The sequence below is a fragment of the Sphaeramia orbicularis genome, unplaced genomic scaffold (genome assembly GCF_902148855.1).
Source record: "Sphaeramia orbicularis unplaced genomic scaffold, fSphaOr1.1, whole genome shotgun sequence".
NCBI classification, from domain to species: Eukaryota; Metazoa; Chordata; class Actinopteri; order Kurtiformes; family Apogonidae; genus Sphaeramia; species Sphaeramia orbicularis.
The window spans coordinates 195,543-218,525 of record NW_021941573.1 but is presented as its reverse complement, the minus strand read 5'-3'; the positions used below and the strand labels follow the sequence as shown (position 1 = coordinate 218,525).

General features: G+C 45.4%; 1 protein-coding gene across 4 annotated transcripts; it reads left to right on the top strand.

The window, feature by feature from the left end:
- The first annotated feature begins 2,078 nt into the window (after positions 1 to 2,078).
- On the top strand, positions 2,079 to 20,609 carry LOC115416212 (TSC22 domain family protein 4-like). 4 transcript variants are annotated; one of them, XM_030129951.1, is made up of 7 exons: positions 2,082 to 2,456; positions 3,831 to 4,195; positions 4,467 to 4,529; positions 4,635 to 5,304; positions 8,299 to 8,432; positions 18,274 to 18,322; positions 20,383 to 20,609. In XM_030129951.1, the coding sequence occupies exons 4-7, from the start codon at positions 4,654 to 4,656 to the stop codon at positions 20,521 to 20,523; spliced, it is 975 nt and encodes a 324-aa protein (XP_029985811.1). In that variant the 5' UTR covers positions 2,082 to 2,456; positions 3,831 to 4,195; positions 4,467 to 4,529; positions 4,635 to 4,653; the 3' UTR covers positions 20,524 to 20,609. The 4 variants fall into 4 exon arrangements, with proteins under 4 accessions (XP_029985813.1, XP_029985811.1, XP_029985810.1 ...); XM_030129950.1 differs by having other exon boundaries at positions 3,828 to 4,195; XM_030129953.1 differs by lacking the exons at positions 18,274 to 18,322; positions 20,383 to 20,609 and adding an exon at positions 8,479 to 8,683 and having other exon boundaries at positions 2,079 to 2,456; positions 3,828 to 4,195.
- The last annotated feature ends 2,374 nt before the right edge of the window (positions 20,610 to 22,983 follow it).

Sequence of the window (22,983 nt, the reverse complement as noted above, 5' to 3'; positions counted from 1 at the left end):
CATCAAAACCCATCAGAACCTCAGCAGAACCCATCACCTACAGAACATCTGCAGAACCCATCACCTACAGAGCCTCAGCAGAACCCATCCCATTGGGGAAACCTGTATTAACATGCGTTAATGTTCTGTTTTGATCAACAGTGGAACCAATGACAGGTTTAGTTCTGTGGCAGTTTAGAACCAACCCACAGGTTCTGCAGTTTAGAACCAACCCAAAGGTTCTATAGTTTAGAACCAACCCACAGGTTCTGCAGTTTAGAACCAACCCACAGGTTCTGCAGTTTAGAACCAACCCAAAGGTTCTATAGTTTAGAACCAACCCAAAGGTTCTGCAGTTTAGAACCAACCCAAAGGTTCTATAGTTTAGAACCAACCCAAAGGTTCTATAGTTTAAAACCAATCCACAGGTTCTGCAGTTTAGAACCAACCCAAAGGTTCTGCAGTTTAGAACCAACCCAAAGGTTCTATAGTTTAGAACCAACCCAAAGGTTCTGCAGTTTAGAACCAACCCAAAGGTTCTATAGTTTAGAACCAACCCACAGGTTCTATAGTTTAGAACCAACCCAAAGGTTCTGCAGTGGAATGAAGGTGGTTCCGTGTAAATACAGATGTGTTAATAAAGAACGGTCATTCCTGTTGAATCAGATCAGAATGTTTGTGTTTTTAATCACATAGAACATCAGATTAAAGAACAGGTTTATTCAGATTAAAGCATCCACCTAATAGGACTAACACTGGACCACAACACACACACACACACACACACACACACATATATATATATATATATATATATATATATATATATATATATATATATATATATATATATATATATATATACAGGGTGTCCCATAAGTCTCCATACATAGGAGACATAGTCCATTCCATACATATATGGTTCTAACATGTATTTCTTTATATTTCTTCTTTCTAGTTCTTCACCAGTGGAGGACACACATTGAAATGTGTTCCCGACAGAATGTCAGTCATATAGAGCAGATTATAGAAATAAAAATGGTTTATGTCAAGAAACGTTTATTTTTCCTATGTATGGAGACTTATGGGACACCCTGTAAATATATATATATATATAGAGAGAGAGACAGAGAGAGAGACCCTGTCCTCTATTGCTCTGGTGTTCTGGTCCTGTTCCTCTGGTTTGTTTTTCTTCATATCATCCTCTTCCTCAGTTTGTCATTGGTCCATTCCATGCAGGGGCGTGTCCTTCCATGATAGCCCCTCCTCTGGCTCCTCCTCCTTCCTGGTCTTAGATCTTCTTTTATTCCTGGAGGTTTTCCCTTTCCTCCTGGACACAAGTTCAGACTCTTATTACCCCCCCATTGGTTTGTTTACTTTATTTACTGTTGTTATTGACTCTGTTTGTTTGTTTGTTTACTTTATTTCCTGGTTCTAACTTCTTAAACTATACTTTTCTATTATATTTATATTTTTTTCCTTTTCTTTGTTTACTTTATTTCCTGTTGTTGTTATTAACTGTTTGTTTGTTTACTTTATTTCCTGTTATTGTTATTAACTCTGTTTACTTTATTTCCTGTTGTTGTTATTAACTCTGTTTGTTTGTTTACTTTATTTCCTGTTATTGTTATTAACTCTGTTTACTTTATTTCCTGTTGTTGTTATTAACTGTTTGTTTGTTTACTTTATTTCCTGTTATTGTTATTAACTCTGTTTACTTTATTTCCTGTTGTTATTAACTCTGTTTGTTTGTTTTCTTTATTTCCTGTTATTGTTATTAACTCTGTTTACTTTATTTCCTGTTGTTGTTATTAACTCTGTTTGTTTACTTTATTTCCTGTTGTTGTTATTAACTCTGTTTGTTTGTTTATTTTATTTCCTGGTTCTAAATTCTTAAATTGTTCATTTCTTTTATATTTGTTTTATTTTTTCTTTTGTTTGTTTACTAAATCTTTCCCTGAAACACAAACATCCCAATGTTTCCGCCAGTCCTCAAGGCGCATGCGCCCCTTTGTTTGGCGCGCTCCGTGCAGGCTCGTGTTCCCGGCCACGCGCGGCCCGTTCAGATGATGATGATGACGCGGGTGTTTACTGTCCGCTGATTGGCTGCTGTTCACGGACTCGGAGGCTGTGAGGCGCAGACTCAGGAGCCGTAGAAGAAGAGCTGGGGAGTTGGAGGACCGCGGAGGAGTGAGTAAAACCACAGAAGAAGAGCAGAGGTTTGAAGGAGTGGAGGAAAAAGGAGCGAAAACAGAAGAAGAAGAAAAAACAGGAAACTGGACGAACTTTACACTGTTCTGAGTCCGTGCGCGCTCCCGACGCCTGCGTCTCACTTCACACACGGGCCCGCATGCGCACTGGAGCTGAGCTTCTCTGAATATAATGGAGCAATTGTGTCCGCGACTTCGGCGGTGACGTCACGGACAGCAACAAGTAGGGGGAAGGACGCGGGGACGCGCGTGAGAGTCGAAGTGAACGTGAGTGACGTCAGACTTCAGATTTTCAAAAATACAAAGACAGCTGATCAATCAGCTGATCAATCAGCTGATTGAACTTCATATGTTTATGTTCTGACTCATCTGTTCAGAAAGTTTAAAAACCAAAGAGAAGAAGAAGAAGTACTGCAGAGTATTTAAAAAAGTACTGACAAGTACAGAAGGAACGACTACTGATCAGAAACTAAACATGTGCATGATCATCTGCAGTACTAGAGTACAGAGTACTGTTACTGAAGTACTAGTACTACAGTACAGAGTACTGTTACTGAAGTACCAGTACTACAGTACAGAGTACTGTTACTGAAGTACCAGTACTAGAGTACAGAGTACTATTACTATTGTACCAGTACTAGAGTACACAGTACTGTTACTGTAGTACCAGTACTAGAGTACAGAGTACTGTTACTGTAGTACCAGTACTAGAGTACACAGTACTGTTACTGAAGTACCAGTACTACAGTACAGAGTACTATTACTATTGTACCAGTACTAGAGTACACAGTACTGTTACTGTAGTACCAGTACTAGAGTACAGAGTACTGTTACTGAAGTACCAGTACTACAGTACAGAGTACTATTACTATTGTACCAGTACTAGAGTACACAGTACTGTTACTGTAGTACCAGTACTAGAGTACAGAGTACTGTTACTGTAGTACCAGTACTAGAGTACACAGTACTGTTACTGAAGTACCAGTACTACAGTACAGAGTACTATTACTATTGTACCAGTACTAGAGTACACAGTACTGTTACTGTAGTACCAGTACTAGAGTACAGAGTACTGTTACTGAAGTACCAGTACTACAGTACAGAGTACTATTACTATTGTACCAGTACTAGAGTACACAGTACTGTTACTGCAGTACCAATGCTAGAGTACAGAGTACTGTTACTGTAGTACCTGTACTACAGTACAGAGTACTATTACTATAGTACTGCAGTAGTAGGGTACAGAGTACTTTTACTATAGTACCAGTACTAGAGTGCAGAGTACTATTACTGTAGTACTACTACTAGAGTGTAGAGTACTATTACTGTAGTACCAGTACTAGAGTACAGAGTACTGTTTCTGCAGTGCAGAGTATGTATGTGTGTATGTAGTCCATGTGGTGTAAACACAGTATTAGTACTGGTTCAGGTACACAGAGAAAATACTGCAACACCTGTATGAACACTGACTAATACACACACACACGTATACGCCTACACACACATACACATACACACATACACACACACATACACACGTATACGCCTACACACACATACACACAGACACACATACACACACACATACACATACACACACACACACACACACCCAGTCTAATGGTGGTTGTGCAACAGCAGGTTGAGTCAACGTCAACAGAAACAGGAACCAGGAGATGAGAGTCTGAGAAGGACGAGAGACACCCACCACAACAGGAGAGAGAGAGAGAGACAGGATGTGGTGAGACAGGGTCAAGAGTGGTCTTACCTGTGGAACAGGTGAGGACACGCCCCCTGTGTGGACACAAACCAGCTGAGGACACGCCCCCTGTGTGGACACAAACTGTGTGGACACAAACCAGCTGAGGACACGCCCCCTGTGTGGACACAAACCAGCTGAGGACACGCCCCCTGTGTGGACACAAACCAGCTGAGGACACGCCCCCTGTGTGGACACAAACACCTGAAGGCTCCTGTCAATGTCAGCGTCTGCCCCGAGTCCTCAGGTAAACTGTGGAGAGACAGGTGTGATTGACAGGTGTGTGATTGACAGGTGTGTGATTGACAGGTGTGATTGACAGGTGTGGAGCGACAGGTTTGTGATTGACAGGTGTGGAGCGACAGGTGTGTGATTGACAGGTGTGATTGACAGATGTGGAGAGACAGGTGTGGAGCGACAGGTGTGATTGACAGGTGTGGAGAGACAGGTGTGATTGACAGGTGTGTGATTGACAGGTGTGCAGCGACAGGTGTGATTGACAGTTGTGTGATTGACAGGTGTGTGGGCGGTTCTTCCTGGTCGGTCCAACCCTCAGGATGATCTGAGCGAATCATAAACAGGTGAGACCAAAAACAGTCATGTGACTGATGACAGTCTTTTATCTTCTGTCTTTCTTCTTCTCTTCATCTTTTCTTCGTCTTTTGACTCCTCCCTCTGATCTGCAGCTTCTGATTGGACGAAACCATGAGTGGCGGCAGCGGTGGTAAAAAGAGGAGTGGCTTCCAGATCACCAGTGTGACATCAGACTTCCACCTCAGCCCTCTGGACCAATCAGCTCCGGGTTCCGTCCTGTCTGTCGTCCAATCGGGTGCTACGTCCCCGCCCTCTCAGGGAAGCTCCTCCCAGCCGACCACTCCCTCCCTGAAAAGGAAGTTAATTTCCCACGATGCCCCGGGTCAGGGGGCGGGGTCTATGTCCAGGTTCCGGGTGGTCAGGCTGGCAGTGGGCGGGGCTGGCGGCGGGGGGCGGGCCCGGCCATACCGCCGTGGACGATGGACATGCACGGAGTTTGAAGAGCATCAGGAGGGGGCGGGGTTTAGACGGGTGATGGACAGCATGAGACACGCCCACTCCCTGGAGTCTCTGGAGATGATTGGCCGAGACAAAGAGAGGGGTGGGGTTTGCTCTCAGCCAATCAGAGTTGTGGGAGGGGTGGGGCTGGTTCTGAGGAGCGGACCTCCCTCCCCGACACATCAGGAGCCAATCAACATCTTGCTTCTGGACCGCAGTGAGCCAACAGCAGCGCAGCATTTAGACTCCGCCCCTCTACCGCCTTCCCCCCGCCCACGAAATGCCCCTCCTCCTCTGCGATTGGATACGGACGCCGCAGGACGGGTGGGTACTCACGGGATTGGACGGACAGACTGTCTGTCAACATGCATGTAGGGACAGGGGGTGGGGCCATGGGGTGGCTGAGGGGGGTGTGGCCCTGTGGAGCAGTGGGGGGGGGCATAGAGCTGTGGGAGGGGCATAAATGTGAACTTTTTCATCGTTTATTTTTCAGCTGAACTGTCATTTATTCATGAACCAACTGTAATATTATTACTGTCTGTCCATCTGTCTGTCTGTTCATCTGTCTGTCTCTCCATCTGTCTGTCTGTCCATCTGTCTGTCTCTCCATCTGTCTGTCTGTCTGTTCATCTGTCTGTCTGTCTCTCCATCTGTCTGTCTGTCTGTCTGTTCATCTGTCTGTCTGTTCATCTGTCTGTCTGTCTCTCCATCTGTCTGTCTGTCTGTCTGTTCATCTGTCTGTCTGTTCATCTGTCTGTCTCTCCATCTGTCTGTCTGTTCATCTGTCTGTCTGTTCATCTGTCTGTCTCTCCATCTGTCTGTCTGTTCATCTGTCTGTCTGTCTGTCTGTCCATCTGTCTGTCTGTCTGTTCATCTGTCTGTCTGTCTGTTCATCTGTCTGTCTCTCCATCTGTCTGTCCATCTGTCTGTCTGTCTGTCCATCTGTCTGTCTGTTCATCTGTCTGTCTGTCCATCTGTCTGTCTGTTCATCTGTCTGTCTGTCCATCTGTCTGTCTGTCCATCTGTCTGTCTGTCTGTTCATCTGTCTATCTCTCCATCTGTCTGTCTGTCTGTTCATCTGTCTGTCTGTTCATCTGTCTGTCTGTCTGTTCATCTGTCTGTCTGTCCATCTGTCTGTCCATCTGTCTGTCTGTCTGTTCATCTGTCTGTCTGTCTGTTCATCTGTCTGTCTGTCTGTCCATCTGTCTGTTTGTTCATCTGTCTGTCTGTCTGTTCATCTGTCTGTCTGTCTGTTCATCTGTCTGTCTCTCCATCTGTCTGTCCATCTGTCTGTCTGTCTGTCCATCTGTCTGTCTGTTCATCTGTCTGTCTGTCCATCTGTCTGTCTCTCCATCTGTCTGTCTGTCTGTTCATCTGTCTATCTCTCCATCTGTCTGTCTGTCTGTTTATCTGTCTGTTCATCTGTCTGTCTGTCCATCTGTCTGTTCATCTGTCTGTCTGTCCATCTGTCTGTCTGTCCATCTGTCTGTCTGTTCATCTGTCTGTCTGTCCATCTGTCTGTCTGTCCATCTGTCTGTCTGTTCATCTGTCTGTCTGTTCATCTGTCTGTGTCTGTCTGTCCATCTGTCTGTCTGTTCATCTGTCTGTCTGTTCATCTGTCTGTCCATCTGTCTGTCTGTCCATCTGTCTGTCTGTTCATCTGTCTGTCTGTCTGTCCATCTGTCTGTCTGTTCATCTGTCTGTGTCTGTCTGTCCATCTGTCTGTCTGTTCATCTGTCTGTCTCTCCATCTGTCTGTCTGTCTGTCCATCTGTCTGTCTGTTCATCTGTCTGTTCATCTGTCTGTCTGTTCATCTCTCTGTCTGTCTGTTCATCTGTCTGTCTGTTCATCTGTCTGTCTGTCTGTTCATCTGTCTGTCTGTTCATCTGTCTGTCTGTCCATCTGTCTGTCTGTTCATCTGTCTGTTCATCTGTCTGTCTGTTCATCTGTCTGTCTGTCCATCCGTCTGTCTGTTCATCTGTCTGTTCATCTGTCTGTCTGTTCATCTGTCTGTCTGTCCATCCGTCTGTCTGTTCATCTGTCTGTTCATCTGTCTGTCTGTCCATCTGTCTGTCTGTTCATCTGTCTGTTCATCTGTCTGTCTGTCCATCTGTCTGTCTGTTCATCTGTCTGTTCATCTGTCTGTCTGTCCATCTGTCTGTCTGTTCATCTGTCTGTCCATCTGTCTGTCTGTTCATCTGTCTGTTCATCTGTCTGTCCATCTGTCTGTCTGTTCATCTGTCTGTTCATCTGTCTGTCTGTTCATCTGTCTGTCTGTCCATCTGTCTGTCTGTTCATCTGTCTGTTCATCTGTCTGTCTGTCCATCTGTCTGTCTGTTCATCTGTCTGTCCATCTGTCTGTCTGTTCATCTGTCTGTTCATCTGTCTGTCTGTTCATCTGTCTGTCTGTCCATCTGTCTGTCTGTTCATCTGTCTGTTCATCTGTCTGTCTGTTCATCTGTCTGTCTGTCCATCTGTCTGTCTGTTCATCTGTCTGTTCATCTGTCTGTCTGTCCATCTGTCTGTCTGTTCATCTGTCTGTCCATCTGTCTGTCTGTTCATCTGTCTGTTCATCTGTCTGTCCATCTGTCTGTCTGTTCATCTGTCTGTTCATCTGTCTGTCTGTTCATCTGTCTGTCTGTCCATCTGTCTGTCTGTTCATCTGTCTGTTCATCTGTCTGTCTGTCCATCTGTCTGTCTGTTCATCTGTCTGTCTGTTCATCTGTCTGTCTGTCCATCTGTCTGTCTGTTCATCTGTCTGTCTGTTCATCTGTCTGTCTGTCCATCTGTCTGTCTGTTCATCTGTCTGTTCATCTGTCTGTCTGTTCATCTGTCTGTCCATCTGTCTGTCTGTTCATCTGTCTGTCCATCTGTCTGTCTGTTCATCTGTCTGTTCATCTGTCTGTCCATCTGTCTGTCTGTTCATCTGTCTGTTCATCTGTCTGTCTGTCCATCTGTCTGTCTGTTCATCTGTCTGTTCATCTGTCTGTCTGTCCATCTGTCTGTCTGTTCATCTGTCTGTCCATCTGTCTGTCTGTTCATCTGTCTGTTCATCTGTCTGTCTGTTCATCTGTCTGTCTGTCCATCTGTCTGTCTGTTCATCTGTCTGTCTGTTCATCTGTCTGTCTGTCCATCTGTCTGTCTGTTCATCTGTCTGTTCATCTGTCTGTCTGTCCATCTGTCTGTCTGTCCATCTGTCTGTCTGTTCATCTGTCTGTCCATCTGTCTGTCTGTTCATCTGTCTGTCTGTTCATCTGTCTGTTCATCTGTCTGTCCATCTGTCTGTCTGTCTGTCCATCTGTCTGTCTGTCTGTCCAGTCTGTCCTCAGACTGTCTCACTCTCAGCCCCCCTCCCCCTCTGTTAGATCGTTCCATCCCACTCTGACCCCCGTCCAGACTCCAGGAGCCTTCAGTCTGGACCAAACCATGTTCAGCCTAACAGGGGACACCAGGTAGGTCCACCTAGACCTGGACCAGGTCTGGACCTGGGGACACCAGGTAGGTCCACCTAGACCTGGACCAGGTCTGGACCTGGGGACACCAGGTAGGTCCACCTAGACCTGGACCAGGTCTGGACCTGGGGACACCAGGTAGGTCCACCTAGACCTGGACCTGGGCCCTCATGTATAAAGTGTGCGTACACACATAAACCTGGTGTACGTCCTTTTCCACACTCACACTCAGACGTTCACAGTGAAATGACTTTAAATGTGTGTTTAAATGTGTGTTTAAATGTGTTCCTGCACAGCCTGTCCACAGCAGGAGAACACAGGTGTGTAGAGTTAGGAACCTTTGGAGACACTGACATGGTCATGGTGTAGGTCTGTGTGTGTGTGTCTGTGTGTGTGTGTCTGTGTGTGTGTCTGTGTGTGTGTGTGTGTGTGTCTGTGTGTGTGTGTGTCTGTGTGTGTGTGTGTGTGTCTGTGTGTGTGTGTGTGTGTGTGTGTCTGTGTGTGTGTGTGTGTGTGTCTGTGTGTGTGTGTGTCTGTGTGTGTGTGTGTGTGTGTGTGTGTGTGTGTCTGTGTGTGTGTGTCTGTGTGTGTCTGTGTGTGTGTGTGTGTGTGTCTGTGTGTGTGTGTGTCTGTGTGTCTGTGTGTGTGTGTGTCTGTGTGTGTGTGTGTGTCTGTGTGTGTGTCTGTGTGTGTCTGTGTGTGTGTGTGTGTGTTCTGGATGGACCCACATGAACATGTCAGATCAGTTATTGTGACTAAAATTCTCACAGTTCTCATTATTTTCACAGTATTTTTACCTCCACCAAGGAGGTTCTGTTTTTGCCAGGGTTTGTCTGTTTGTCTGTTTGTCTGTTTGTTTGTTTGTTTGTTTGTTTGTCTGTCCGTTAGTGTGCAACAAGCACTTTGGGCTACAATTTCTGTATGAAAGGTGCTATACAAATAAAGTTTATTATTATTATTATTATTAACATAACTCAAAAAGTTATGGACAGATTTGGATGAAATTTTCAGGGTTTGTTGGAAATGGGATAAGGAAGAAATGATTAACTTTTGGTGGTGATCGGGGGTGGGGGGGCCCACGGGGGGGCCCATTTCCAACAAACCCTGAAAATTTCATCCAAATCTGTCCATAACTTTTTGAGTTATGTTGCACACTAACAGACAGACAAACAGACAAACAAACAAACAAACAAACAAACAAACCCTGGCAAAAACATAACCTCCTTGGCGTGGGGGGGGCCACGGGGGGGGGGGGGGGGGGGGGGGGCACTGATCAGCCTTGGCGGAGGTCTGCGCTCTCCGAGTGCTTGTAGTTGAAACTGTGCTCCAAATGTTCCAAAAATACAAATACACACTGAAAGAATTAAACCAAGTTGTATTTAACAAATAAATAAATACATATAATAACAGTCCTAATGTCCCTTCTGTGTCACAAACATTCCCATATTAACCCTTAGTGGTCTGAGTCTGTTCTGTCTGTTTTTCAGTCCTTTTGATTTGGCCTTTATATACTATAGAAACACATGTTTACTGTACCCATGTTTGGATCTGGTTTTTCAGCACAACTTCATCTGTCTATTATTTTTTCACTGTAACCTGGAATAAAAACACAAAAGGACAGAAAACACACAAAATATATAAAATTCACTGTGATAAATGTATATAATTTATTGCATAAATAACACACAGATGTTTAACGAACCTTTTCACAGACTTTAAAAGTGAATATTGGTTCAAATATTAGGTATAGAAAATTAAAACTGTAATAAATTCAAACTCTACTCAAATATTTGACATTAAAGCAGATCTGTGCACAGAAAAGTGTGGTAATCAGACACAGTTCTCATGACAATTACAACTTAAACACTAATACTAACGGTCTGGGATTTTACTGCAGTTTATGGTTCTACTGGTACTGGTTCTACTGGTACTGGTTCCACTGGTACTGGTTTTACTGGTACAGGTTCTACTGGTACAGATTCTACTGGTACTGGTTCCACTGGTACTGGTTCCACTGGTACAGGTTCTACTGGTACTGGTTCTACTGATACTGGTTCCACTGGTACTGGTTCCAATGGTACTGGTTCCACTGGTACAGGTTCTACTGGTACTGGTTCTACTGATACTGGTTCCACTGGTACTGGTTCCAATGGTACTGGTTCCACTGGTACAGGTTCTACTGGTACTGGTTCTACTGGTACTGGTTCCACTGGTACTGGTTCCACTGGTACAGGTTCTACTGGTACTGGTTCCAATGGTACTGGTTCCACTGGTACTGGTTCCACTGGTACTGGTTCTACTGGTACTGGTTCTACTGATACTGGTTCCACTGGTACTGGTTCCAATGGTACTGGTTCCACTGGTACTGGTTTTACTGGTACTGGTTCTACTGGTACTGGTTCTACTGGTACTGGTTCCACTGGTACTGGTTCCAATGGTACTGGTTCCACTGGTACTGGTTCTACTGGTACTGGTTCCACTGGTACTGGTTCCATCATCAGTCTGTGTTCAGACCGTCCACACTGATCTACTGACACTGAGTCTGTCACAGCTGGAGAAGAGTTAGTCTGTTCCTCTGGTTCTGGTCCTGGTTATAGTTGTGGTTCTAGTTCTGGTTTTGGTTCTAGTTGTGGTTCTGGTCCTGGTCATGGTTCTGGTCCTGGTCCTGGTTCTGGTCCTGGTCATGGTTCTGGTCCAGGTTCTGGTTTTGGTCCTGGTTCTGGTCCTGGTTCTGGTCCTAGTTGTGGTTCTGGTCCTGGTTCTGGTCTTGGTCTTTGTCTTGGTCTTGGTCTTGGTCCTGGTTCTGGTCTTGGTTCTGGTCCTGGTTCTGGTTCTGGTCTTGGTTCTGGTTCTGGTCTTGGTTCTGCTTGTGGTTCTGGTTCTCATCCTGGTTCTGGTTCTGGTCCTGGTCTTGCCAGTCTGTTTGAATCAAAGCTCTGTTTTTGGTCCTGGTATTGGTTCTGGTTCTGGTCCTGGTCGTGGTTATGGTTATGGTTCTAGTTCTGGTTCTGGTTCTGGTTCTGGTTCTGGTCTTGGTCCTGGTTTTGGTCCTGGTTCTGGTCCTGGCCTTGGTTCTGGTCCTAGTCCTGGTCCTGGTCCTGGTTCTGGTCCTGGTCTTGGTCCTGGTCCTAGTCTTGGTTCTGGTTCTGGTCCTGTTCCTGGTTCTGGTCCTTGTTCTGGTTTTGTCAGTCTGTTTGAATCATAGCTCTGTTTGTAGTCCTGGTCCTGGTTCTAGTTCTGGTCCTGGTTCTGGTCCTGGTCTTGGTCCTGGTCCTGGTCCTGGTCTTGGTCCTGGTCCTGGTCTTGGTCCTGGTCCTGGTCTTGTCAGTCTGTTTGAATCATAGCTCTGTTTGTAGTCCTGGTCCTGGTTCTAGTTCTGGTCCTGGTTCTGGTCCTGGTCTTGGTCCTGGTCCTGGTCCTGGTCCTGGTCTTGGTCCTGGTCCTGGTCCTGGTCTTGTCAGTCTGTTTGAATCACAGCTCTGTTTGTAGTCCTGGTCCTGGTCCTGGTCTTGGTCCTGGTCCTGGTCTTGTCAGTCTGTTTGAATCACAGCTCTGTTTGTAGTCCTGGTCCTGGTTCTGGTCCTGGTCCTGGTCTTGTCAGTCTGTTTGAATCACAGCTCTGTTTGTAGTCCTGGTCCTGGTTCTGGTCCTGGTCCTGGTCTTGGTCCTGGTCCTGGTCCTGGTCTTGTCAGTCTGTTTGAATCACAGCTCTGTTTGTAGTCCTGGTCCTGGTCCTGGTCCTGGTCTTGTCAGTCTGTTTGAATCACAGCTCTGTTTGTAGTCCTGGTCCTGGTTCTGGTCCTGGTCCTGGTCTTGGTCCTGGTCCTGGTCCTGGTCTTGTCAGTCTGTTTGAATCACAGCTCTGTTTGTAGTCCTGGTCCTGGTTCTGGTCCTGGTCCTGGTCTTGGTCCTGGTCCTGGTCTTGTCAGTCTGTTTGAATCACAGCTCTGTTTGTAGTCCTGGTCCTGGTTCTAGTTCTGGTCCTGGTCCTGGTTCTGGTCCTGGTCCTGGTCCTGGTCCTGGTCTTGGTCCTGGTCTTGGTCCTGGTCCTGGTCTTGGTCCTGGTCTTGGTCCTGGTCTTGTCAGTCTGTTTGAATCACAGCTCTGTTTGTAGTCCTGGTCCTGGTTCTGGTCCTGGTCCTGGTTCTAGTTCTGGTCCTGGTTCTGGTCCTGGTCTTGGTCCTGGTCCTGGTCCTGGTCTTGGTCCTGGTCTTGTCAGTCTGTTTGAATCACAGCTCTGTTTGTAGTCCTGGTCCTGGTTCTGGTCCTGGTCCTGGTCCTGGTTCTAGTTCTGGTCCTGGTTCTGGTCCTGGTCTTGGTCCTGGTCTTGGTCCTGGTCCTGGTCTTGGTCCTGGTCTTGTCAGTCTGTTTGAATCACAGCTCTGTTTGTGTGAATGTGAGTGGGAACAGAAGAATCCATTGCTTTCATTCTATTGGCTGAGACTGAGTGGGTGGGAGTTGGAATGATGTGACGGCCAATCAGAGATTAGAGCAGGGTGTAGGAGAGAGGGGGCGGGGCCACATGATCGCCTGTAGTGAGTGAAGCAGAGAATGAACTCAGAACACCTGGAACCAAGGAGCCAATCACAGACTGAGGAGCTGACCTGGACATGACATGCCTCATCTGATTAGGCCACGCCTCCTGTCTTCATCTGATTAGGCCACGCCTCCTGTCTTCATCTGACTAGGCCACGCCTCCTGTCTTCATCTGACTAGGCCACGCCTCCTGTCTTCATCTGATTAGGCCATGCCTCCTGTCTTCATCTGATTAGGCCACGCCTCCTGTCTTCATCTGATTAGACCACGCCTCCTGTCTTCATCTGATTAGGCCACGCCTCCTGTCTTCCGTGGGATTACTCGTCTCAGTTCCTATTGGACGTCTTCTTGGATGGTAAACTGTCATTGGTCAATATGAAGAAGATGAATTCTGACTCCACCCCCTGTAGTCGTCCTCATCGTCGCCGCCCCCCGTCGACTCCGCCCCTCCCTCTGAGGGCGTTACAACTTGTTGCTAGGCAACCAGACACACCAGTGGTGTTACGAGAGCGCAGAACGGTCGGAGGTCCGGGGTCCGGGAGTCCTGGCCCTGTACCGGGGTGACCTCTGACCCCCAGACCGCCAGGACACCAGCCGCCATTAAAGCTACACCCAGTGGGCGGGGCTCAGATGCCACCATGATGTCACTTCTGCTGTTCTGCCACAGGTAAAGGCCATGGGGCACAGCAGCAGGGTTAGGGTCCTCATGTGGGCACGTCTTCATATGGGTGTGTCTTCATATGGGCATGTCCTCATATGGGTGTGTCTTCATGTGGGCGTGTCCTCATATGGGCGTGTCTTCATGTGGGAGTGTCCTCATATGGGCGTGTCTTCATATGGGTGTGTCTTCATGTGGGCGTGTCTTCATATGGGCGTGTCCTCATAACCCTGCTGGTTCCAGTTTAAACCTGTTTCTTCTCGTTGGTGTGTTTGGTTCAGGTTGATTTCAATCAGATCCTAAACATGTCAGTGATGTTAGTCTCAATCTAAGGGTCAGGGTTAGCCTGGTTTAGGGTTAGCCCTGGGTTAGGGTTAACCCTGGGTTAGGTTAACCCTGGGTTAGGTTAAACCCTGGGTTAGACTACCTGGTTAAGGGTTAGCCCTGGATAAGGGTTAGCCTGGTTTAGGGTTAGTCTTGGGTTAGGGTTAGCCCTGGGTTAGGGTTAGCCTGGTTTAGAGTTAACCCTGGGTTAGGATTAGCCTGGTTTAGAGTTAACCCTGGGTTAGGGTTAGCCCTGGGTTAGGGTTAGCCTGGTTTAGAGTTAACCCTGGGTTAGGGTTAGCCCTGGGTTAGGTTTAGCCCTGGTTTAGAGTTAACCCTGGGTTAGGGTTAACCCTGGGTTAGAGTTAACCCTGGGTTAGGGTTAACCCTGGGTTAGAGTTAACCCTGGGTTAGAGTTAACCCTGGGTTAGGGTTAACCCTGGTTTAGAGTTAACCCTGGGTTAGAGTTAACCCTGGGTTAGAGTTAACCCTGGGTTAGGGTTAACCCGGCTTAGGGTTAAGCCAACATCCAGCTGGTTGACTTGAGCTGAGACTCAGACGTTCTGAACAGTTTTCTGTTCTCGTCTCCGTTCATTCTTCCTTTAACTGTTTCTATTACTGTCTCTAATGTGTGCACTCCACACAGTTATGAATGTGAGTATTATTATTGTTTCGGACTCCGCCCACAGGTGGAGGCCTTCTGTCACACAGTGTCGGAGAACGCCTCTGTCCTATTGGATTTCGTTCGTTTTTTTTAGGCCCGAGCCGAAAGGTAACCTGCAAGCAAGGCCCTGTTGTTTTTCGTTCGTTTTTATATTATTCAGACACCACTTTCGCCTGGATTTTGACCCCCTAAACATGCTCCAAAACTCACCAAATTTGGCACACGTCAGGCCTGGCGAAAAATTCAATCAAATGAAAAACTTAAGCCCATAAGTGCTCTGTAGTTCCACCTATGTGAAAAAACACCACAATGGCCCTAGTGGCCAGTAGGAATGTCGTAGAGACATGGAACCAGTGCCAAAAACTTTGTTGGATGAAGTACTACAAATGATACACTGACACTTATGACCTAACTCCAACAAGAAGTTCGCAATACGCCTTTCAAAATAAAATTTTTAAAACTAACTCCGATGACGCCGTTTGTCGTATTGACTTCTAAATAGCACCAAAAGATAGAGTTAACCCTCCTCAAAAAAGCGATCCCATACTTTTTCCATAACTGTCTTAGTTTTTTTATGAGCCCGCAAAGTTGCGATGTTTGGAACTCATTTTTCACTTTGGAGTTTTTCCCCACGTGTGACATATCTACGCATTCACAGGACTCACCACAACGCTCACATGCAAAAAATTTTTAGATTGGATGTACGGTTATTGATTTATAGCAATTTGTTTATTTTCATACTTTTTCCACTTTAGACTTCCATTTGACCCCCTTAACATGCTCCAAAACTCACCAAATTTGCCATGTATGTCATGGCTGGTGAACACTTTGATTCAATATCAAAATTAACCCCTTGGGTGCCAAAATGGACTCTGTAGCGCCACCTTTGTACTAAAAAACACACAAAATCGGCCCTAGCGGCCAGTAGGAATGTCACAGAAACATGAAACAAATGCCAAAATGTTGGTCTGATTGAGCCGACAAATCCTACACTGACACTCATGAGCTAACTCCAACAGGAAGTTGGCAATCTGCCTTTGAAAGGTACTCTACGTTTCTGCAATTACTGCTTATTCATTTCACACTTTTGACACAAAAGTTATACCTCATTAAATTCCCACAAGTCTGCAGAATCCAAAAGTGAAAGAATTTTTCAGATACGACCTACGGTTATGGAATTATGGCGATTTTTGGAAGAGTATGTTTACTTTCACTTTTCACAATGACAAAGTCCCTATAGAAGGACTACCAGTGCAGCCTTGTGTATGTGTGACAACAGACCAGTGGTCAGAGCTGTGGTCTACTGTGCAGGAGGTGTGGGTTCAAACCCTGAGCAAGGCAAAGAGTTTCTTTATTTTTTTCTTTCTCTCCCCCCCTCGTATTTTAAAACAGGTTTTATTGCATTATATTGTGGATATTGGAAATTTTGCACACATTACAAAGTACACACAGTACATTTTTTCAAAATAAAACCCTTATCAAAAATAATACATGTCTGTTCCATAACTTCTTTTTATTTTTATGACCAAACGCTCAACTGTTTGTACAATGTTTCTTCATTCAAAAGTACTCTTTCTCACAGACACACATGCTCACACAACAGGGTTTTTCCAAAATAAAAGCCTTAAATGTGAGAAATCATCACTTTTATACTCACTTATTCATAGAATTTCAATTCATTTTTCAAACTGATTCTTTCTCTCACATACAAAACAAATGCACATACACACAGTAGGGTTTCCAAAATAAAAGTCTCATGTTAAAGGTGATGGTGGTTTCAGCAGAGGGTCACTGGTGTTCTGTACAGATGTAAGGAGGACAGACACTAAAGGGTGGGAACTGGTATGGGGACGGAGAGGTGTGAGTGGAGCTGAGGTGTGGACGGTCACGGGAGGCGGATCGCGGGGGAGGCGGAACACCCGGTGCGAGGTCCCACCCAATGCTGCTTGCAGCTTTAATTATTATTATTATTCTCCCTCCACCGCTTTAACCTGGATTTTGACCCCCTTAACATGCTCAGAAACTCATCAAATTTGGCACACATGTCAGGTCTGGAGAAAAATTTTATAAAATATGAAAATGAACCCCCTAGGTGCCAAAATGAGCTCTCTAGCACCCCTCAGATATACAAAAACAGCCCTAGCGGCCAGTAGGAATGTCATTGGAACATGAAACAAACGCCAAAATTTTTGTCTCATCGAGCCCGACAAATCATACACTGATCACCATGACCTAACTCCAACAGGAAGTTCAGAATTTGCCTTTCAAAATAAAATGCTTGCATACCAACTTCCAGTAGGAATGTCGTAGACACACGAAACCAACGCCAAAACTTTCATTTAATCGAGCCCAACAAATCACGCGCTGACACCTATGAGCTAGCTCCAACAGGAAGTTCACAATATGCCTTTCAAAATAAAATTTTTAAAACTAACTCGTATCACACCGTTTGTTGTATTGTCTTCTAAATAGCGCCAGAAGATAGAGTGAACCCTTCTCAAAAAAGTGATCTCGCACTTTTTTTTATAACTGTCTTCGTTTTTTGGGGTTTTTTTTAAGCCCTGAAAGTTGCGAAGTCTGAAACTGAAAATTCAGTTTGGACTTTTCCCCCACATATTATATATTGAAGCGATCACAAAACACAGCAGAACACTCCTGTGAACCCGAACCCTTACTCTCATATTTCTGGGGTTCCAGGAACAAATGATCCAAATGTAGGAGAATGTCTTTTCTGTCCCAGACTGTTGACATTTGAATGTTCAAGTGTTTAGTTTTGGATCTGTGTTCCTCCAAACACAACAACTGCTGCTTTTTCCCTCCTTCCCTCCTGTGTTCCATTTGTCTCACACATGTTTGACTAACTCCACCTTCGTACACTCACTGCTGATTCACTTCTGACTTTGGTTCATCACATTATACATTCAAATGTTGGTCCGACCTTCCAGAAGTCTGACATGACAGAAGTTTTCAGATAGGAGCTACTGTTGTGGACTGAGGTCAGTTTGTCTGACAGGTGGTTTTGAGTTCATTTGTCTGAAACTCCTGTCTGCTCTAAAGGTCGTTACTGATGATCAGGTGCACCTGCCATGTTTAGGCTCCCATAGCAACCATGGAGAGTCCATAGCAACTGAGTGAGTGTGTGTGTGAGAGAGAGAGACAGAGAGAGAGAGAGAGAGAGAGAGAGAGAGAGACTACTACTCCTGCTGCTACTACTATTACTGATCCAACCTGGGTAATATAAAAAAATAATTAAAACCGATTCTCTCTCCCTCTCTCTGTCTCACACACACACACACACACACACACAGTAGGGTTTTTCAAAATAAAAGCCTTATTATAAATGGGGGAAAAAAGCATAAATCTGCCAAAAAAAACAAGAATGGGTGGAGGGAGGCGTGACCAGTAACAGGTGGCAGCATGGGAGGGGGAACCCGGCCAGAGCGCGAGGTCCCGACCAATGCTGCTTGCAGCTTTAATATTATTATTATTATCATTATTATCATTATTATTATTATTATTATTATTGTTGTTGTGGTTGTTGTTGTTGTGGTTATTATTAATATTGTTGTTGTTGTGGTTATTATTAATATTGTTGTTGTTATTATTTTGACACACATTTGATGGAATAACTAGTTGGTTCATTTTTTAAATCTCTGCAGCTCTAACAACAGTCTGGTCACCATCGACAACAAGATCGAACAGGCCATGGTGAGGTTACCCTGAATGAGCACACCCTAACCCACTAACCCTAACCCTAACCCACTAACCCTAACCCTAACCCACTAACCCTAACCCTAACCCACTAACCCTAACCCTAACCCACTAACCCTAACCCACTAACCCTAACCCCCTAACCCTAACCCACTAACCCTAACCCTAACCCACTAACCCTAACCCACTAACCCTAACCCACTAACTCTAACCCTAACCCACTAACCCTAACCCACTAACCCTAACCCACTAACCCTAACCCAGAGCTAACCCACTAACCCTAACCCACTAACCCTAACCCTAACCCCCTAACCCTAACCCACTAACCCTAACCCACTAACCCTAACCCAGAGCTAACCCACTAACCCTAACCCTAACCCACTAACCCTAACCCACTAACCCTAACCCACTAACCCTAACCCCCTAACCCTAACCCACTAACCCTAACCCCCTAACCCTAACCCACTAACCCTAACCCACTAACCCTAACCCACTAACTCTAACCCTAACCCACTAACCCTAACCCACTAACCCTAACCCACTAACCCTAACCCAGAGCTAACCCACTAACCCTAACCCACTAACCCTAACCCTAACCCACTAACCCTAACCCACTAACCCTAACCCACTAACCCTAACCCACTAACCCACTAACCCTAACCCACTAACCCTAACCCTGACCCAGAGCTAACCCACTAACCCTAACCCACTAACCCTAACCCAGAGCTAACCCTAACCCACTAACCCTAACCCAGAGCTAACCCACTAACCCTAACCCTAACCCACTAACCCTAACCCACTAACCCTAACCCACTAACCCTAACCCTAACCCTAACCCACTAACCCTAACCCACTAACCCTAACCCAGAGCTAACCCACTAACCCTAACCCACTAACCCTAACCCACTAACCCTAACCCAGAGCTAACCCACTAACCCTAACCCACTAACTCTAACCCAGAGCTAACCCACTAACCCTAACCCACTAACCCTAACCCAGAGCTAACCCACTAACCCTAACCCAGAGCTAACCCACTAACCCACTAACCCTAGCCCACTAACCCTAACCCAAGGCTAACCCTAACCCACTAACCCTAGCCCACTAACCCTAACCCAAGGCTAACCCTAACCCACTAACCCTAACTCTAACCCACTAACCCTAACCCACTAACCCTAACCCAGAGCTAACCCACTAACCCTAACCCACTAACCCTAGCCCACTAACCCTAACCCAGGGCTAACCCACTAACCCTAACCCACTAACCCTAGCCCACTAACCCTAACCCAGGGCTAACCCTAACCCACTAACCCTAACTCTAACCCACTAATCCTAACCCTAACCCTGTTCCTAACCCTAACCCACCAATCCTAACCCTAACCCACTAACCCTAACCCTGTTCCTAACCCTAACTCACTAATCCTAACCCACTAAGCCTAACCCAGAGCTAACCCACTAACCCTAACCCACTAACCCTAACCCAGAGCTAACCCACTAACCCTAACCCACTAACCCTAACCCAGAGCTAACCCTAACCCACTAACCCTAACCTACTAACCCTAACCCAGAGCTAACCCCAACCCACTAACCCTAACCCAGAGCTAACCCACTAACCCTAACCCAGGGCTAACCCTAACCCACTAACCCTAACTCTAACCCACTAACCCTAACCCTGTTCCTAACCCTAACCCACCAATCCTAACCCTAACCCTGTTCCTAACCCTAACCCACTAATCCTAACCCTAACCCACTAACCCTAGCCCACTAACCCACTAACCCTAACCCAGAGCTAACCCTAACCCACTAACCCTAACCTACTAACCCTAACCCAGAGCTAACCCCAACCCACTAACCCTAGCCCACTAACCCTAACCCAGGGCTAACCCTAACCCACTAACCCTAACCCAGAGCTAACCCACTAACCCTAACCCAGGGCTAACCCTGTTCCTAACCCTAACCTATATCACATTATAGTTTAGCTAACACCTCTTTCAGTGACATTGTATGTTGTGCATGACTCTGACCTGTGACCTCTGACCTGTGACCTGTGACCTCTGCAGGACCTGGTGAAGAGTCACCTGATGTTGGCGGTTCGGGAGGAGGTGGAGCTTCTACGAGAACAAATCAGAGAACTGCAAGAAAAAAACGCACAACTGGAGAGAGAGAACCGCCTCCTGAGGACGATCACACACACACACTGACACACACACTGACACACACACAGATACACACACACACACACACACACACACTGACACACACACACAGATACACACACACTGACACACACACACAGATACACACACTGACACACACACACACAGATACACACACACTGACACACACACACAGATACACACACACTGACACACACACACAGATACACACACACACAGATACACACACACACAACTGGAGAGAGAGAACCGCCTCCTGAGGACGATCACACACACACACTGATAAACACACACTGATACACACATGCTGATACTCACACACACACTGATACACACACACACTGACACACACACACACACACACACACACACACACTGACACACACACACACAGATACACACACACTGACACACACACACAGATACACACACTGACACACACACACACAGATACACACACACTGACACACACACACAGATACACACACACTGACACACACACACAGATACACACACACACAGATACACACACACACAACTGGAGAGAGAGAACCGCCTCCTGAGGACGATCACACACACACACTGATAAACACACACTGATACACACATGCTGATACTCACACACACACTGATACACACACACACTGACACACACACACACACACTGATACACACACACACACAGATACACACACACACACACACACACTGATACACACACACACACACAACTGGAGAGAGAGAACCGCCTCCTGAGGACGATCACACACACACACACACACACACACAGGAGTACAGACTGTGTAAATCCATGGTTGTCATGGTAACAGTCCTGATGAGGCTGATAATCAAACTAATGATGAACAGGGTAACAGGCGTGTGTGTGTGTGTGTGTGTGTGTGTGTGTGTGTGTATCAGTGTGTGTGTATATTACCTATAGGCTTCAATGGAGAACACAATAATAATAATAATAATAAATGAAGTTTAACTGAATTAAACAATGGCTTTGGTGGTTATTTATGTGTGTGTGTGTATGTGTCAAGGTTATAATCGTTAACGAAAATGAATGAAATGATGAAAACTAAAATTGAAAAAACCTTTTGTTACCTGAAATAAATAAAAACTCTAATTAAAAGAAAAAAAAAAAAAACGATACCTAACTGAAACTGTATTATGAGTTTACTAAACTAACTAAAATACATAAAAATTATGGATAAAATTCCCTTCGTTTTTGCCTTTGTCAATGTCGGATTGATATCAAATTGATTTATTTTGCTCCAGCAATTTTAGCTAGCAGCACCATACGACACTTCACAGTCCGTCATGTCTGGTCACTGTGGTTTCCAGTGGTCTGCTGGTCCTAACTCTACCTGGAACATACAGACTAAAGCTGGGACACAGCAGCACAGTCCTGTCTGGGATTTACTTTAGTGATGAGTGGGGTCGGGGTTTTGGTTTTTTTTGCGCTCACTGTGTGTGTGTGTGTGAGTGACAGAGACAGAGTGGAGCTAAATGACGGACAATGTCAGACAGGTATTTGAACTAAGCATCCAGGTAAAGGATGGAGAGTTTATCACCATGAAAAGGCCTTCCAAGGCCTGAACTGCACAGTTTAGAAGAGGAGAGAAGAGGAGGATGAAAACTAATCCAATTACAGAGGGATGGAACCTGTTAGAATGTTAAAAAACGTTTGATGGTACTAGCTACAGCTAGCTGAACTGAAATGAAGCAAAGTTAGCTAATAATGGAACTGGAGATGATTAAGAGATGAGAGATCTGCTAAGGTGTGGTTTACTGCTGAGGAACTGGGTTATATATGTTTATAAGTGGGTTAGATATGTTTCTATCTGGTTTATATATGTTTCTATCTGGTTTACTGCTGGCTGCTTTGTGCATCTCCTCTTACGCTTTGCACATCTTCGCATTGTTTTCACGTAAGTGACATTGTGTATGGATCACCCCCCACCCCCCCAACCTGCTATAGGGAATTTATCCATGGTACTGTCCATGTGTTTGTGTCTGTGCTCAGTCAATGAGCCGCCCTAACCCCACCCCCAAATAAAGTGTCCAGAGTAACCCGCTGATTCGCACCTCACTAATTTCTTTGAATAGGATAGTGAGGAAGATAAAATATATGAAATAACTAAAACTAACAATAAAACTAAACTAAACTAAAACTAAGCATTGAGAAAAAAAATGATAACTAATAAACACTAGCAAACATGCTTTAAAAACTAATTAAAACTAACTGAATTAGAGAAAAAAAAAAGTCAAAACTAAATACAACTAAACTATAATTAAAAATCCAAAACTACTCTAACCTTGGTGTGTGTGGTTAGTTGACTGTTTCTTTTCATACTCACTTCTGTTTAGTCCTGGTAGTTCACCATAATGTCATGTTGGCTTCAATAAAACTGAATTGAACCTGGACCGGAAGGAGGCGCTAAACACCTCCCACCAACTAAGAAGTAGAAGAAGAAGAAA